The following is a 16,617-nucleotide window of genomic DNA, read 5'->3' as shown; positions in this document are numbered from 1 at the left end:
ATGTAGTAGGTAAAGGAGAGGTAGCTATATAGGCCTATCGGCCTTTAAAGGAACGGTACAGAATTGGTAAGAAACAAAAAGCGTGAAGATCATTGATTTACATAAAACTTACACGGTCTAATGATGATGATAGTTGAAAACATCTCTTGAAATATTTCTGTCTGAAATGTCATATTTGATGAGAAATAAATCATCTTACTTCGCGTTTGGAGTTTATCGCTCAGTGAGCGTTTTATTCATTTTTATTTTGGCATCGATGCAATGCAAAATTTGTAATCGGTTTTTCACTATATTTTGTGACGAAGACGGCCAAACGATCTCAAACTTCTACAGGTTTGTCAATTTATGTGTATGGTGGATTACATAAAGTGCTTACACTGTCAGCAACTGTTTTGTTAGCAAGAACCAATTCTGTAATTTTCCTTTAATTGTAGTTCTGCTTCATCTTCGCTGCATTTGGTAAAGTATTTTTGTTTTGTTTAATTTTTTTTTAACAAAGGTATATTTATCACTTAAATAAATGTTGACTGTTGAGAAGATATTTTTGCATAAACGTATAGACCTATTAGACATAAAATGTAGAAGTAATTGTTTTGCAAAAAAAACTAAAAATAAAAAAACTATGTAGCCTAGTAGTGTTTCTGCTTTATTTCTGAGAACGTTGCTTAAATTATGAAATATTTTATTCCCCGCCGCGTTTCAGAACCACACGAATGGAGCACCTGCTAAGATGTCCCCTCTGCATGATGGAGCAGGGGGCCGGGTGGAGACTGAGGCTAATTTAAGTGGAAATGCCAACTCAGTTCTGCCTGTGCAACAGAACCACTTTGGTAGTACATTGTGTCACTTGTCAAACAATGTCTACGATCAACAAGAAAAATATGTGAACATTGAAATGTGAATAATTGTAGTCTGCCCAATAATGTTTACATCTAGTGACATGGGCCTACTTCCTATTGTCAACAATTATTTGCGTTCTTTCTACCCAAATATTTATATATTTCTCTAATACTCAAATACATGAACAAATGCAACAGTTTTTAATACACAACAGAAAAGTGAGCAAGAAACAGAACTTCAAAACAAAGCCGAATGCCGGAAACAACTAAACGGGATCTATTCTGAATCGGGTATTCAGTTTGACATGGGCCAACAGTTTATTCTAGATCGGGCACAAGAACAACCTCGACTCCATGACCTCGGGGAGAATTATTGATCCTGACGTTAATCAATGTAGGGGACGGCATAGCACCCATGAGAACGAGGATGACAATAATACATGCACTGGGAATCCAATGTGTATGTAGTTGACAAACAGTAATTTCGGCACAAGATGGAATCGCCAAAAGCAAAGGAAGTTTCAGGAGGAAAACGTCAAATTGAGGAAGACGAAGGGGAAGATGAAGAATGGATAGGACCAATGCCAGCTGAAGCAGTTAAACCCAAGAAAAGGAAATGTAAGTAAAGACAGAAATAAACGTCCGAACGAAAAACACATCAGTCACGCGCGGTACCCTGACCCCTCTTCAATATCCACTTGAAACGGTTATTGCCAAAATGGATTAGTCTGGCCCGAAACCACCATGACCGAATTAATTTTACTTTTTTTATACCGAGTGCCAGACCCAGAGCGAATTACTTTATTTTACTTGACATGCTTTATGCTTACTGATACTGTACTGTTTATATTACGGAAGTCAAAGAAGATTAGTAAGAAAGTTTTCAAATAATTCCCTACTTCATTAGGTTAAATTCCCCATTCAGGGTCGGTTTCAGGAAACTCGTGGGGACTACCTTTTAAATAAATATAATACGATAAACAGGAAACATTGAACAGGTGAGCAACAAATGTTTGCTCATCAAATATCTATGCAATTTCCAAATTATGTCTGAAAGCTGTTATCAACTTTATTGAGAATGGCCCTGTAAAATCCAAAGGTTTAAAAACTGGTTTGGTCTATATACAGGAGTAACTATAGAATACAGGGCCACACTCGGCGACAGCCCTACTATGGTAAGGGTTAGGGCTGTCGCCGAGTGTGGCCCTGTATTCTATAGTTACTCCTGTATATAGACCAAACCAGTTTTTATAACCCTAACCCTAATGGCCTAACCCTAACCCTAACCCTAACCCTAACCCTAACCCTAACCCTAACCCTGGAGTGGCCCTGTAGTTCTACTTACTATTCTGTTGTTAGTGTTTAGCTAGCCCCCTAGAACTATGAGGTTCGTTCCGCTACCGTCTCCACGATAGCGAAACAAACCTCATAGTTCTAGGAGTAGTTCTACAATACATGTATATTAAATAGTGGCAATCCACTTCGGGCCTATATGATTAAACTTAGTTGCCATAATGTAACCTTCCTCCCGACGGCGGAGGAGGGTTCGTTATCGCTACTAGATTAAACTATACTATTGAAAGTAAAGAATGATTGCATGATTTTACTTTTAGGCATTTGTTCAGTTTTAAAGGAGTTCTACACCAAAAGTTAAGGCTGAGTAAACTTTAACAGGTGATTGAACATGTCTTGATTCATTTAGTATTTAAACATTCAAAGAAGTCATAAATTAAAGATATTTCATTTCAAATGTAAATTTCAGTTCATTGATATATATGTAATAAAAGTATTGTGTTTAATTTTTGTTATTTCATTTTTGTTATTTCATTTAATATGTTTCAGATCTTGAGTTTGAAGACATTTACTTGAGTAATCTTCCATCAGCTGAACTGTATGAGAAAAGCTACATGCATAGAGATACTGTTACACATGTAGCGGTCAGTAAGTAAGTACACCTTTACTCTTGTTACTGGTGTAGTATTTATCCATCAAGCTACCCCAGATACGTTGTGATAATCGTAACCCTCGATCCTCCCAATTGTCATAGACTGGTATGACCAGAGGGTAACAACGAACCATTATCCAGATAAAGTAGCTGGAGCTAGACCAACTGAGCTATTTACCCCTATGGTGGCGGTCTCCCTATTTTGTCGATATCTTCGTTCAGGGGTGCCAGCCAGCAGCCGATTTCACAAAACTTTACGCAACTGCCTAAGTCCACTTGCAGAACGTTTAAGCCGCAAGTTGCTCCATTAACGTTGCTCAAGTGGACTTACGCAGTTGCGAAAAGTTTTGTGAAATCGGCTGCAGGAGCCATACAACCGTTAGCTGCCGTTTTTTAGCGAGGGATCACAGCCAAGTTTACAATACATTTCAATGCAGTTCAATAATATGCTTATTCCATACTCTTGTTGGGAAAAAAATAACAATAAGAACTAAACAGTACATAGAAATGTAACAAAATCAAAAGCGCATAAAAATATGTACAAGAGAGGAGCAAGAGTATGAGGCTATCACATGAAGCTGAGGCTTGTAGACAACAACCTTCATACAGACAAACAGGGAAGAGGAAACAGGACAAGACGCACCAAACGAACGTAACATATACAAAGAATATAATACCAGGCTAACTGAAGACGACAAGAGTAAATAAATAGAAGAAATAAACTGGAAGTGGTTAAGCTTGGGCGATACCACGGTTTTATCGAATATCGCGACACTAATTTGGAAATGATTTCGATATCGGATCAATTTGGTTTTAATTGATCTATCGGTATATCGCAATATTGCGATGTATTTCCTAGCTGAGACATCTTGCACCCCATAGGTTTGGAGTAAAACCAGAAGAATAGGTCATTAGAACACCTCTCTTATGCTATGACTGTCCCTTCTACAACTTTCACTTGGAGTTTGAAGACTGATGATGTCAAATTTAATTAATAGTGATTAAGTCGAATATCGCGATATATTGTCGGCGATATATCGTGATTAAAATAAATCGATATCGCCCAAGCTTAGAAGTGGCAGCAGAGGAATCATCTGAAGGGGATGTAACTTTTTTGTTTGGTCACACTCAAACCTTTTATTTGTTAATTGTTACAGGACAGATTACATTATGACGGCAAGTTGTGACGGACATGTTAAATTCTGGAAGAAGCAGGATCAAGGTATCGAGTTTGTCAAGCACTTCAGGGCACATCTTGGTAAGTAGTAATAATAATAATAATAATAATAATAATAATAATAATAATAATAATATCGTAGTGGTATACAGCGCACGTATCTACCAAACAAGGTACTCAAGGCGCTGATTATATACAAACTTCCAGAAAGATAGGTTATTGCAGTGATGAATTCTGAGACCTAATTAATCGTACCACCTAACAAGGGTTTACAAGGTGCTACGGCGCATACAGCACCCACAGCCAGGAACACCGGGGCGAACCCCTTCTCTTTTCGATAAGTGCACTGGGTTCTTTTACATGCGTTACACAACACATGGGACCAACGGCTTTACGTCCCATCCGAAGGATGAAGCAATGGTTAAGTGTCAGAAAGTACAGAAAAAAATTGATTGTTTTTTTTTGGCAAACACTGTTGTCACAGAGCATGCTAGCGCTCCATTTTTGGTAAAGGTACAAATTATACACACCATTTAAAAAAGTATTCTATATAAAGTATTATTTATGCAAATTTAACATCTGTTAAATAAAGGAGTTTTGTTAACTTATTTTGTACAGCTGTTAAATAATTGCTGTAAAGTTTTTGATGATGCTCTAGAATTGCTAGGGTCGTGGGTTTGAATCCCACCCGAGTAATATGCCTGTGATATTTTTTTCAGAAGGACTCTGGGAAGTACTGAGTGTACAGTGCTAACACACCATGGTGTATGGGTTAAACAAAATTAATATTCTTTATCCCGAGGCAAATTTAACATCTATTATTATTTTATCTGTTTTTCAATTTAGGTAGAATAGAGTGTATATCAGTGAGTGTTGATGGATCATTACTTGCTACTGTTGCAGACGACAAAGCAATAAAGATATTTGATGTTGTCAATTTTGGTGAGTAAAATAAGGATGCTTGCATCTCAGCAAACCAATGTGGGTTAACTTTGGTTGTGCTATTGAGTTTCTTAAAGTTAAAATTTAAATATAAAAATTGTTGGGTTTGAGGTAATCAAGACATGCTTCATACTTTTTATTCCTGTAGCGGCAAGGTTTGTTCATTGAGTGAAGGTCATCTTTATGAGGGAATTATATGTAAATTAAAGACATTGGACACCTTTGGTAGTTGTCATTCTTCTCTCTTCGTGTATCTCAACATAATGCACAAAATAGCGACCCTGTGAAAATTTGAACTCAATCGGTCGTCAAAGTTTTTATTTTTTTCAGAATCTCATCCCTGCCATTGCTCAAGACATTTGTGGTTTGTTTTGCAGATATGATAAACATGATGAAGATTGACTATGAACCGGGCTGCTGTGAGTGGGTGTTTCGTTCCGGTGATGCTATCAGTGCTTTAGCATGGTAAGGAGGCCATTTGTTTCTATAATATTAATAATAATAATAATAAAAATAATAATAATAATAATAATAGTAATAATAACAGGTTTTTAGAAACGCTCCCAATAGAAAACTATATCACAGCGCTTACAAAAACTGAAAACGCACAATAAACAACAAAATCTTATCGGAAAAGCTACATACACAATGTTTGAAAAGCATGAGAAAAAGAGAAAAGCTAAAACAGGGAAGAGATGTGTTTTTAGAAGTTTTTTAAATTGGTCTGTGGTTTTTGCGGCTTTAATGAAAGTAGGGATGTTGTTCCATTCTGTGGATGCTATAAGTATCTAGTCATAATAAAACTCCCAATATCCAAATATAATGATAAAGGGCCTGACTATTGCTGTTTCAGCCTCAGTTTGAATGTGTATACAATAAACCCTATTCAATAGGTTTAATCAGATTTGTGTGTATTCTTATAAACCGCAGATGAACACAATAAAATGTGCTGTTACAAATATGTACTAACATTTATTGATTTGTGTTTTATTTTGATGTGTACAGTTCTGAGAAAACATCAGGCAACATCCACATTTACGATGGACGGTCAAGTAACATTGCCATTCACACTCTCAGCTCCTTACATAGCTGTCCTGTTATTCTCATGAAGGTAAGCATGTCAGGGGTAGTCCATATCCGAATTGGTGGCTACGGCTAAGGCTACAGCTGTTGCTAAGTATGTTGCTAAGAACATCCTATACTTCAACGTGCGATGTGGAAATCAAGCCGTAGCCACTATTTCAGTCACAGCCTCAGTCAAGACTGAGGTATAACATTTCTTCTTTTTTTTTTCTGTCTGATAATGAAAGAAAGGGATCCTACATAAAAAAGGAGTTCTGTAACCGATAGGGCTGAAGATACATGTTAAGCGAAGATGATGAAGAAATGTTTAGTTGTAGATGTTGGTGGGGAATCGCAAATTGAAACAGGGGTAGTCAAGAGACTGAGGTATAACATTGATTTTGTTTTTGTATCTATCTGGTAATGAAAGAAATGGATCCTAAAGAACATAAGATACCTGTTTAGCAAAGATAATGAAGAAATTTTTAGTCGTAGATGTTGGTGGGAATACCCATATTGCAAGAACCGTCATATTAGTAAGGGAATGAAAACTTAATTCAAGTCACCATGGTGGGATTCGAACAGGGGTCAATAGAGGTGAAAGGCAGGGCAAAATAACACTAAGTCAACCTGATAAAATTGAGTACCTTTGCTTTTCTGCCACCCAAAATTTACTTACGTATTTTGTTTTGATTACAAATCCAACAGCACAATTAACCCCAATAACAGGATGAACAGGTTTCAAGAAGAAATGATTAGTGGAAAAATGTTTGAGGAAAAAACCTTCACAATCAGGTAGGGACTGAAAACCCACTCCACATGAAAGGCTCTGGTCCGAGGTGGGATTCGAACCGGGGTTCGGTCACATTAGTGAAAGGCATGGAAAGAAACCACTGAGCCAACTTGATTCCATTACTTGAAATGATTTTTCTTTCTCTAGTACAATCCAGTTTATGAAGTGATGGTATCGGTAGACAGGCAAGGAATGGTGGAATACTGGACTGGACCAAAGAAAGAGTACAAGTTCCCAGTGCAAGTTGCCTTCAAGTACAAGACGGACACAGATTTATACGAGTTTGTTAAGGTAAAGACATACATGTAACATGCATACTTGCTGGGCTCTTAAATCTTAGTTTTGCATTCACTTCAGGCCAATAAATGTTAACATTATAGTATTTGTTCAACCTAAAAATTATTTAAAATTCACCTAGTAAGGATTTATGCCATCTTACTGTCTAACTGTTCAGTATCAGCCAAATGGTTTTGATTGAAACTGCACTATTCAAGCTGAACATGATGTTAAGTAGTGAATGCATCTTACCACAGGCCTTGCTAATTGTTGTAAAAAGGTAAATTAACCCTTTTGGTAAACTTTACTGAGGGTAGGAGGGCTAACTTTTACGGTTAATTCCAATGATTTTGATCTCCATAAACAACCAGAGGAAACTAATGATGTCCTTTTACTTAGCAGTCGTCTAAATGTTTTTTTTCTTCTTCTGTTTTGACAGTGTAAGACAGTTCCCATGGGCCTGGCATTTTCACCCAGTGGTAAAGTGTTTGCTGCTCTGGCTAAAGACAGAAAGGTAATGTAACAGAAACCCAAATATTGAAAATTTTGAAATAATGTTGAGTTTAATTGCTCATGAGAGTAATCAGGAATACATTTTCTAAATGAGTTTAGGGACTTGATTCGTTAGGATTTACTAGAACAAGAAACTCTTGTCCTATTGAGTCACAAAAGTCACTCAATTACAAGATTTATGATATTAATAGTTAGTCATGAGATGATCTGCCTGTTTTATAAACGTTTCACATGCACTAGAATCTTTGTAAACCGCGGTTTTAAAAAATAACCTAATGTCCTTTTATGATCACTTATTTTTAAACGGCAATTTGCTTAACAACATTAGTAACTAGTGCTTATACATTGTAGGGTGCATTTTAATCTACGACTGTATTAATGCGCTTTATATTAGTGCCATGGTCATTGGGCCAATAACATTCTTGTAATCTTTCTCAGCTCCGTGGGGAGTATACAGCCCTGAGCTGCCAGGGTGCTCCAAAGACTTTTTCAACGACAATCAAAGATTAACTTTATGTTTCAGGTGAGAGTCTTCAAATTTTTAACGGGGAAACTTACGCGAGTTTTTGATGAGTCGCTGCAAACGTTTAGTGAGCTGCAGCAGATGAGGCAGCAGCTACCTGACATGGAGTTTGGACGACGGATGGCCGCAGAGAGGGACTTGCAGAAATCAGATGCTTTCTCACATCCAAATATAGGTAAGTGTTGTCCGTGCAAACTTTAAGAGATATCTTGACTTTCAAATTGACCTTCTAAGTGTTATGTAAATTTTGATTCAATGTTGATTGTTTACATTTTCTACTGGTGAATGATTGGTTCAAATAAAGGATATGCATATAACTTTGTAAATTATTGTCAACCTTTTTGGAAATTCAAGAAATTAATTTCAAATTTACATTCCAAGTGAAGTTTTACGTAAGTGTTGAAATACTGCATACATTTTCTACTTGTAAATGGTTGGTTCAGTTAAGGGAGCATTCAACTTTGTACATATTTTTGACCCTTGTTTCTCTGATTAGATTTTGCTATCTTTAAATTATTGAAAAAAGAAAAGTTTATGATGTTAATTCAGCCATGGCTACATGAAAGGTTTCCAAAAAGATATTTTTCCTTAGTAAATGCTTCAAAAATTGTTTTGTGTTTCAGTGTTCGATGAAAGTGGTAACTTTGTTCTGTATGCTACAATGCTTGGGATCAAAGTGCTAAATCTACACACGAATAAATGCTCAAGAATCTTAGGAAAGGTGAGTATCAAAGGGATGTCAATGTCAGGACTTCCCTTAAAATAATCAGGAAAACAAACTTACCAAAAATTCAACAGTTCACGGTCGCATGAGATTCGTCATCCTTTTTCGGCAGTCAGGGTTGCTGTAAGTCAAAACAAGAAATAAAGTTAACAGTTAGCATTCAGTTAACAAAGAGAGCTATTTTGGAAGAATGAATAGTAAAATCATCATGAATAAAGGCAGTGGACACTTTTGGTAATTACTCAAAATAATTATTAGCATAAAACCTTACTTTGTAATGAGTAAAAGGGAGAGGTTGATGGTAAAAACATTGTGAGAAATGGCTCCCTCTGAAGTGACGTAGTTTTCGAGAAAGAAGTAATTTTCCATGAGTTTGATCTTGAGACCTCAGATTAAGAATTTGAAGTCTCGAAATCAAGCATCTGAAAGCACACAACTTCATGTGACAAGGGTGTTTTTTCTTTCATCATTATCTTGCAACTTCAAAGACCGATTGAACCCAAATTTTCACAGGTTTGTTATTTTATGCTTATGTTGAGATACACAGTGAGAAGACTGGTCTTAGACAATTACCAATAGCGTCCAATGTCTTTAACAAGTAATCCTGATAACACACCTTTAAAAGTTCACCCAACCCGTACCCCATCTCTAATTTCTTTTTCCAAACAGCCTGAGAACATTCGCTTCATGCAACTTGCTCTGTACCAGGGATGTAAGAAACCAAGCAAGGCTGCCCTCTCTGTTGAAATGCAGGCATCGGAAAACCCAGCTCTAATGAAAATGACCTCTGACCCCACACTTGTCTGCACTGCCTTCAAGAAAAACAGATTTTACTTGTTCACGATGCATGAACCAGATGATGCAAAAAGGTATACTGATTTGAGTAATTCTGCATGGTTGTCCTTAGATATTTTGTGCGACTAGCTGTGACTAGCTAGTAGGACCAGTTAGCTTGTAATGTCACTAGTTCTCAGTTTTTTTCACAAGTCTATATTTCATATTAAATAGGGATGAACTTTTCCAGAAAAATGTTGCTTGCATCTTAAACTTGCATTTAAAAAAAAAATTGCGCATTTTGAAAATTACGCATTTTCGCAAATCAAGGTCAAAGGTCAAATTTTTGCGTATTTTTTCGGTGGTGCGTGGAGATTTTTTAATTTTATGTTATCAAATGTGGGCCATGTCAAGAGCTTCAAAATGATGTAAATATTAAATATTAAGTTTGTAGGTATTTTACTTTTGGAGATATGATTGTCCAAACATAGCAGGTCATGCTAATTAGTCAAAAGTTCGTTAACCCGTATCTCCCAAAATAATGATCCGAATTACATAAAATTTGGGATTTAGGCATTTCTCAGGGAGTCCAATCAGCACACCGAATTTCATTTAAATCCGTGAAGGTCAGGTCCAAAAGCGTGTTGAATTGACACGGAATGACCCATTTACTAAATAATTCCTACAATATTTCACCATTTACTAATGTAAACATGTCAGCATTTAACCAAAATGAGTTGTTTCTTTCTGCTTGCACACTGAACTTGTACAGAACTTACAGATAATGCCAAAATCTTACTCTATAACCTAAATCTGTTAATATTCAATAGTCTCATGCCTCTCTTTTGTTTTAAATAGCTTCAAAGATTTTTACATTTAAATAAAATAAAAATAAAGAACATTTTCTGAATATATTTCTTTCAGTGCTGATGCCGAGCGTGACGTTTTCAATGAAAAGCCCTCCAAAGAGGAACAGATGGCTGCAACACAGGTATGACAAATGACTTTATTATAATCTTTAATAACCTTCATCTTAAAGGGACAGTATATATGCAGGGGTCGAAATTGCCACTAGCCCGCTAGCCCGGGACTACCAGATTTACAGCCGGGCTACTGATTTTTCCAGTTTGATAGCCCGACGGGCTAGTGGAAAAATAATGCAAAAATCATCATCACAAACAATAAAGAACTATGTTATTGGTGTATTTTACGCGAGACATAATGTGTCTTTCGGGCTACCAAAATCTTATCAGGGCTACTACTGACTACCATGGAAATACACTTAATTCCGACCCTGATATGTTTTGTAATCACTCTTAAAATTATATGGCAATAAACACGTTTTGTTAGGAGCCTAGAGCAGCTATCGAAAGTGTAAACCATTTTGAGAAGCATTTCAGTTTGAAGTAATGTGGTTATGTATAAGGGATTGTTCTGCTATGTGGACGTATTCGCTCTGGATTTTAGGCGCAAATGGCCTTTTTTATATAATCTCACACAAGTACGATGCCTCTTTAGTTGTAGGCTTTTTTTTCGTTCCGCAGGACTTGAAGCACCAATAACATAATAGTGCTTATCACACATCCGTGTAGGGTAAAAACAATTTTATTTAATTCTCATGATTGTTTTCCGTCTTGGTAGGGTTCAGTTTCTCAGAAGTTATCCAACCAGGCCTGTATACACACATCAATGGGAGATATCACGGTGCAGTTATTTCCTACAGAGTAAGTCCATTATTTTATGTATTGACCCCCCTTTGTACCACTGTTACATGCAGGTATGAATTATTCTTGTTTAGTCTGATTTCCGGTTTTGTTGCCCTCTGAAAAATCAGTGATTATTTAACCATACACCACATGAATGAGTACATGTACATGTACATGTAGGTCGGCCCTTTTGCATACCAAACCAAATTGTGTGCAATCATTAGTCAAGAAGGCTACATGCTGCATGTTAGGCAATCTTGTTTTATTGGATGGTATAGCAGTTGGTCCAAAGTGAGCAACCTCCATTTGCAAAACCATTTATTTTATAAAAAATATCACCCAAAGTAATAATCAGGTCAGATAAATACACAGCTAACTCGTTGTGGGTAAGTTTTCAAAGTCAATTTGAAAAAAAGCTTGTTGTTGGGTTTTCCCCGTTATTCTTTCCCTGACTCCGATGACCGATTGAGTCTTAATTTTCACAGGTTTGTCGTTTTATATATAAGTTGTGATACACGAAGTGTGGGCCTTTGGACAATACTTTTTACCGATGTTGTGCAATTGCTTTAATCTCATGTAATTTTTTGATCAAACAGGTGTCCAAAGACGGTTGAGAATTTCTGTGTGCATAGTCGAAATGGCTACTACAATGGTCACCTGATTCATCGAGTCATCAAAGGATTTATGGTCCAGATGGGAGATCCACTAGGTAAATACTTTGAAGAAAAACAAATCTCAAATGCATCCTTCCAAGTATAACGTGAAAATTTTAAAAAGTTGATAGATAAATAAATTATAAATAAATAAATAAATAAGAAATACTAAAGGATACTACAATGATAAATCAATAATTTGATTATCTGTCATGACACTTGTGCCCTTAGGCGAGGAACTTGACCATAATTGCTTTGTGAAAAGTTTGGAAGGTAGTTGCATTCTGCTCCACCAACCAGGCTCCTCGGGGATGATACCCATGCCTACAACCTTACGAACTGTGAAGAGGTAACACAGTTTCACCTCAAGGAGTAGGTGGCAATGTGGTGACAGTGTATTTGGGTTGATGGCCTTCTCTCATTTAAACAAAATGAAAAGCAAATTAAAGTAAAAAGTTGTATGAGAGTAACAATAATTTGATTTACTTTCCATGTAAACAAGAGCAGGTTTTTCTTGTCAGCGAATCTTAGTTAATATATAATCATGATTTTCTAGGGAATGGAACCGGTGGAGAGTCCATCTGGGGAGGTGAATTTGAAGACGAGTTTCACCCCAGGTTAAAACACAACCTGCCGTACACCCTCAGCATGGCCAATGCAGGGCCTGGTACAAATGGATCGCAGTTCTTTATCACAGTCGTACCATGTGTAAGTAAACATAGTTCCTTCATTAATAACAATTCATAAATACCCCAGACAGTATCACTACTCCTATTGGTGGAGAGCACCTCAGGTGGGGGTGTTTAAACGGCTGATAATGACCAGCTGGAGCTGTTTATAACCGGCTGGCTTCCATGTGTTGGGAGCCCAAGCTAACGTATGCCAATATTATCACGCAGAGCGCAATATATAGCTAACACTAAGAGTTAGATTGTGCGCGTAAACGTGCGTGTAAACTAAGCAAGCACGTTCACACAATCCACACGCATCAAACAGATTTTTTACAAAGTTTTAAATAAAAACATTTAAAACCCCGAATTTTCAATTGTCAAAGTGTCTATAATTGATTTTTTTTAACGTTTTTAAAAGGGCATTTATGGAGTGGAATCCAAGAGTAGTGACTCGTTCTTAAACGTCGTTTCAAACCTTGCAGGGTCGGTGCCAGGCTATTTATCACACGGCAATGACCCTGCCTTTTAAGAACTCATTGTTACCCTTTTATTCCCTTATTAACAAAGGTATTGTCAAGGTAGGGAGAGCACAACTAGAAGAGTGCCAGCATAAAAAAAACCTCTGAGTTATAAGCTACATGGGAGACTAATTGGGTACATTTGAAATAATTGGGGTTTAGCAAATCGCATCCTCTCAAAGTGATACCTGGGCTGCCACTTTCTAAGTTGGTTCAAATTCTTTTGTAGTAAATATTTTTTTATTCAGCGTCAAATATATTAGCCATTCATTGATTTATCTACAGATAATTTATATCTTGTCAACTAGGGACAAAATAATTTTTAATAATCAATTTGTAAAAATGTTGCCGAGCAACAGACACAAAAGTATGAAACATTATGCAATATACCTTACAAGTTATTTACTATCTTTCATTTACTAGCCTTGGTTGGACAACAAGCACACAGTGTTTGGCCGGGTCATCAAAGGGATGGAAGTCACTCAGAAGGTCAGCGAAGTCAAGACAAGTCCAAAGACAGACAAACCAGTTGATGAAATCAAAATAATCAGCATCAGTGTCAAGTAGTAAAACCCTCACATTGAAAGTACTTTAGTGTTCAGTAGTGGATTACTAATGCCTTGTGACTAAAGACCCACAGCCAAAGGCCTCTGATATTTGACATCTTGAGTTGGTGACTGTTACCTTCTGGATGCTGTAAACAGTCGCTTGTGGCCTGTAGATGTAGCCATAGGCCTGAATACAGTGGTGTGTGGCCTGTGAACACCAGCTTGTGATAAGTGCCTTGTGACCTTTACTCAGTGGTTAGGGATATGCAAAGAGTGGCTGGCTGTAGGCAGTGGCTGGTTACATGTGGACAGTAACTGATCGGATGTGGCTACAGAAGCACAAACTTTATATTGCTCAACACAGGATCACAGACACAGCTCTGAAATATCTAATGTGAGAAACAGACTGGATTGCCACAGACTGCATTGCCGTTTAAAAAATGGCGAAAGAAAAGCAAATACTTCAGTTGACATTGGGTCAAAACGTTTTTAAAAGCACAACAGCTAGTCAGGTAAAAGACCAACAACAAAATCCCTGGCGAGGACATTGGATTATTAAAGAACACTTGCGGAATAAACTATAAATAATTGTAAACTTGCAGGTACAACCATGAAATAATTCTCTTTTGAGGAAGTGTTGGCTCTGAAAAAAGCCGGGTTTGGTCTCCACTTGTAGTTGGTCAAGTTACAAAAATAATACTACATGTATAGAAGGGGTTAATGAAAAAGTAAACAGCCTCAGTGAAAGACAAAAGATCGCCAAAAGTGACAGATCTTTTTGCTCCTTAGTCATGAAACATTTATGTTCCTGTGACAGATTTGCTTTTCTGCAGAAATTTAAGATACACTGTTCTTCCATGTTTGAAGGCATCTTACTCTGTTTTAATTTCCAATATATATTTTTTGTACGTTTTTTTAATTTACCGAGAGCAAGAAACAGTACTATGATGAGAATGTACAACACAAGGACACCTTTTTACCCCTGAAATCCAAGTCGCATTTTCAGAACCCCTTGAGACAATCCTGACTGGTCTCGGATGTTTTAAATGGCATTTGGCTAGTGGATCACTGCAGGGAGAACGCTGCATTTTTGTGTGAGGCAAGGGTACACTGAGTAGGGGAGCCACCCCCTCTTCCCCACCCTAAGTATTACCATGGAGGAATAAATTTATTCCTCCATGGTATTACGGAGGGAGAATAATGTTCCAAAATTAAACAGCGCCACCAACCGACTGGTGGTGTCTCGTTCTGAGGATGAGTAGTGAAACTGTTCGAAACAACAAACCAAGATTATGTGAGTATTGGCTGTGTTTCGTAGAAAATTCGCTTAATAATGTTGTTAATTTTTATTATGATGCGAAATGGTGTTCATAGTTGTCGTCACTGCATACTTGGGAACTAACAAGAATGTCGGCGGCTTTTACAATGCATCACAAATCTCTCTGCCAGCTATCCACAATCATGTACACACTGTATGTAATGTATGTCTAAAATTACATCACTGGGTCTTTCAACACAAAGCTGAATAAAAATGGTGGTGACCTTCTGACAAGTAAATACTGTATGGATATTTGTTTTCCCCCTTCCCCCACATTACGACTCTGTACAAAACGAAAGTGTACGGCCACCAGGGCTAATCTGAGATGTATTAGTGTTGGGTTGCGTCGGATGCCGCCATGAAAGGTCACAATTTCTATCAGTTACAAAGTAATTAAACGGCTTAACATGAAAAGTTACTTTTTGAGAAAGCAAGTATGTCATAATTCACATTCATTCAAAGTATAAGCTAAACTTTGGAATAGAAACAATGCCGGTAGGCCGTTTTGCCATTCAATGGCCTAGTTGGTCATTGCGAGAGAAGGCTTAAAGGCAGTGGACACTATTGGTAATTAGGCCTACTAAAAATAATTATTATAAAATATATCTATGTAACGAGTAATGGGGAGATGTTGATAGTATACAACATTGTGAGAAACGGCTCCTTCTGAAGTGACATAGTTTTCGAGAAAGAAGTAATTGTCCGCGAATTTGATTTCGATACCTCAGACTTAGAATTTGAGGTCTCGAAATCAACCATCTGAAAGCACACAACTCCGTGTGACAAGGTGTATTTTCTTTCATTGTTATCTCGCAACTTCGACAACCACTTGAGCTCAAATTTCACAGGTCTGTTATTTTATGCATTTTATTATGTTGAGATACTCCAAGTGAGAAGACTGGTGTTTGACAATTACCAATAGGTCTTTAACCTGTTGTACTTTAAAACAATCCAATTGGTTGGTTGTTGTTTTGGAAAATGTCTCATTTTATTTGATGAAGGTAGAGATAAATGTCACCTATGCCATACCTCAACATTTTATTGAAATGCCATAAAGCCATTGGACACTTTCGAACAGAACCAAAATTAAAAGTTCACAGATTTACAAATAACTTACAGGGTTTCACAGGTTAATGTGAAAGACTTCCCTTGAAATATGAAATGCTTTACTTTTTGAGAAAACATTAAATCAATTATCAATCGAGAATAACGGGTTTATTTTAAACACATTTCATGACACAGCGAAGCGTGCGGAAACAAGGGTGGGTTGTGGTTTTGCTGTTATTTCCTCCCGACTCCGATGACCGATTGAGCCTAAATTTTCACAGGTTTGTTGTTATTTTTTATAAAGGCCTATAAGACGTGATACCGATGTTGTGCGATTGCTTGAAATTGTCAGCGACCAATATCACCTTTGGGTTAGACTTGATGACAAGTCGTTAGGCGCTGCCTATTTTGTTACAAACACAAATTCTGCCGTTCATGCAACAGTCACAGTGCGATTATACATTCATGCAACAATTATACATTCATACGTAGGTAGCGCGTGCCACCGACTCACACGCATACTGGGATCGAGGATGAGTGTCCCCGTAGCTACACCGCGCTTTAAAGGAACACGTTGCCTTGGATCGG

General features: G+C 37.2%; 2 protein-coding genes across 5 annotated transcripts in view; one reads left to right on the top strand and one right to left on the bottom strand.

Moving 5' to 3' along the window:
• Window positions 1–16,617, bottom strand: part of LOC139945842 (multiple PDZ domain protein-like) — a 468,628-nt gene that overhangs the window by 85,761 nt on the left and 366,250 nt on the right. For 3 of the 4 annotated variants that reach the window (XM_071943326.1, XM_071943325.1, XM_071943330.1), the window contains one exon: window positions 8,855–8,915. The gene's annotated coding sequence lies outside the window, so the exon portion shown is untranslated. Of the gene's footprint in view, window positions 1–8,854; window positions 8,916–9,410; window positions 9,447–16,617 lie in introns of those variants that run through there. The other variant, XM_071943328.1, reaches the window with a different exon arrangement.
• LOC139945850 (peptidylprolyl isomerase domain and WD repeat-containing protein 1-like) lies at window positions 1,293–16,110 on the top strand. Its single transcript, XM_071943339.1, has 16 exons — window positions 1,293–1,457; window positions 2,682–2,784; window positions 3,942–4,042; window positions 4,808–4,903; window positions 5,281–5,368; window positions 5,909–6,014; window positions 6,906–7,049; window positions 7,474–7,548; window positions 8,071–8,245; window positions 8,694–8,791; window positions 9,464–9,663; window positions 10,493–10,559; window positions 11,210–11,292; window positions 11,871–11,983; window positions 12,484–12,635; window positions 13,540–16,110. Exons 1-16 carry the CDS (start codon window positions 1,334–1,336, stop codon window positions 13,681–13,683), a joined length of 1,869 nt encoding a protein of 622 aa, XP_071799440.1. The 5' UTR covers window positions 1,293–1,333; the 3' UTR covers window positions 13,684–16,110.

The sequence above is a fragment of the Asterias amurensis genome, chromosome 13 (genome assembly GCF_032118995.1).
Source record: "Asterias amurensis chromosome 13, ASM3211899v1".
NCBI classification, from domain to species: domain Eukaryota; kingdom Metazoa; phylum Echinodermata; class Asteroidea; order Forcipulatida; family Asteriidae; genus Asterias; species Asterias amurensis.
This window is presented reverse-complemented; position numbering and strand designations above follow the sequence as displayed.

What these genes read in the sequence shown, in the direction of transcription:
- LOC139945850 (XM_071943339.1), top strand. Translation starts at nt 1,334, where the DNA reads ATGGAATCGCCAAAAGCAAAGGAAGTTTCAGGAGGAAAACGTCAAATT. An exon ending in ATTTGATGTTGTCAATTTTG is followed by an intron (nt 4,904 to 5,280) that starts GTGAGTAAAATA and finishes TTTGTTTTGCAG; the next exon opens with ATATGATAAACATGATGAAG. An exon ending in ATTTATACGAGTTTGTTAAG is followed by an intron (nt 7,050 to 7,473) that starts GTAAAGACATAC and finishes CTGTTTTGACAG; the next exon opens with TGTAAGACAGTTCCCATGGG.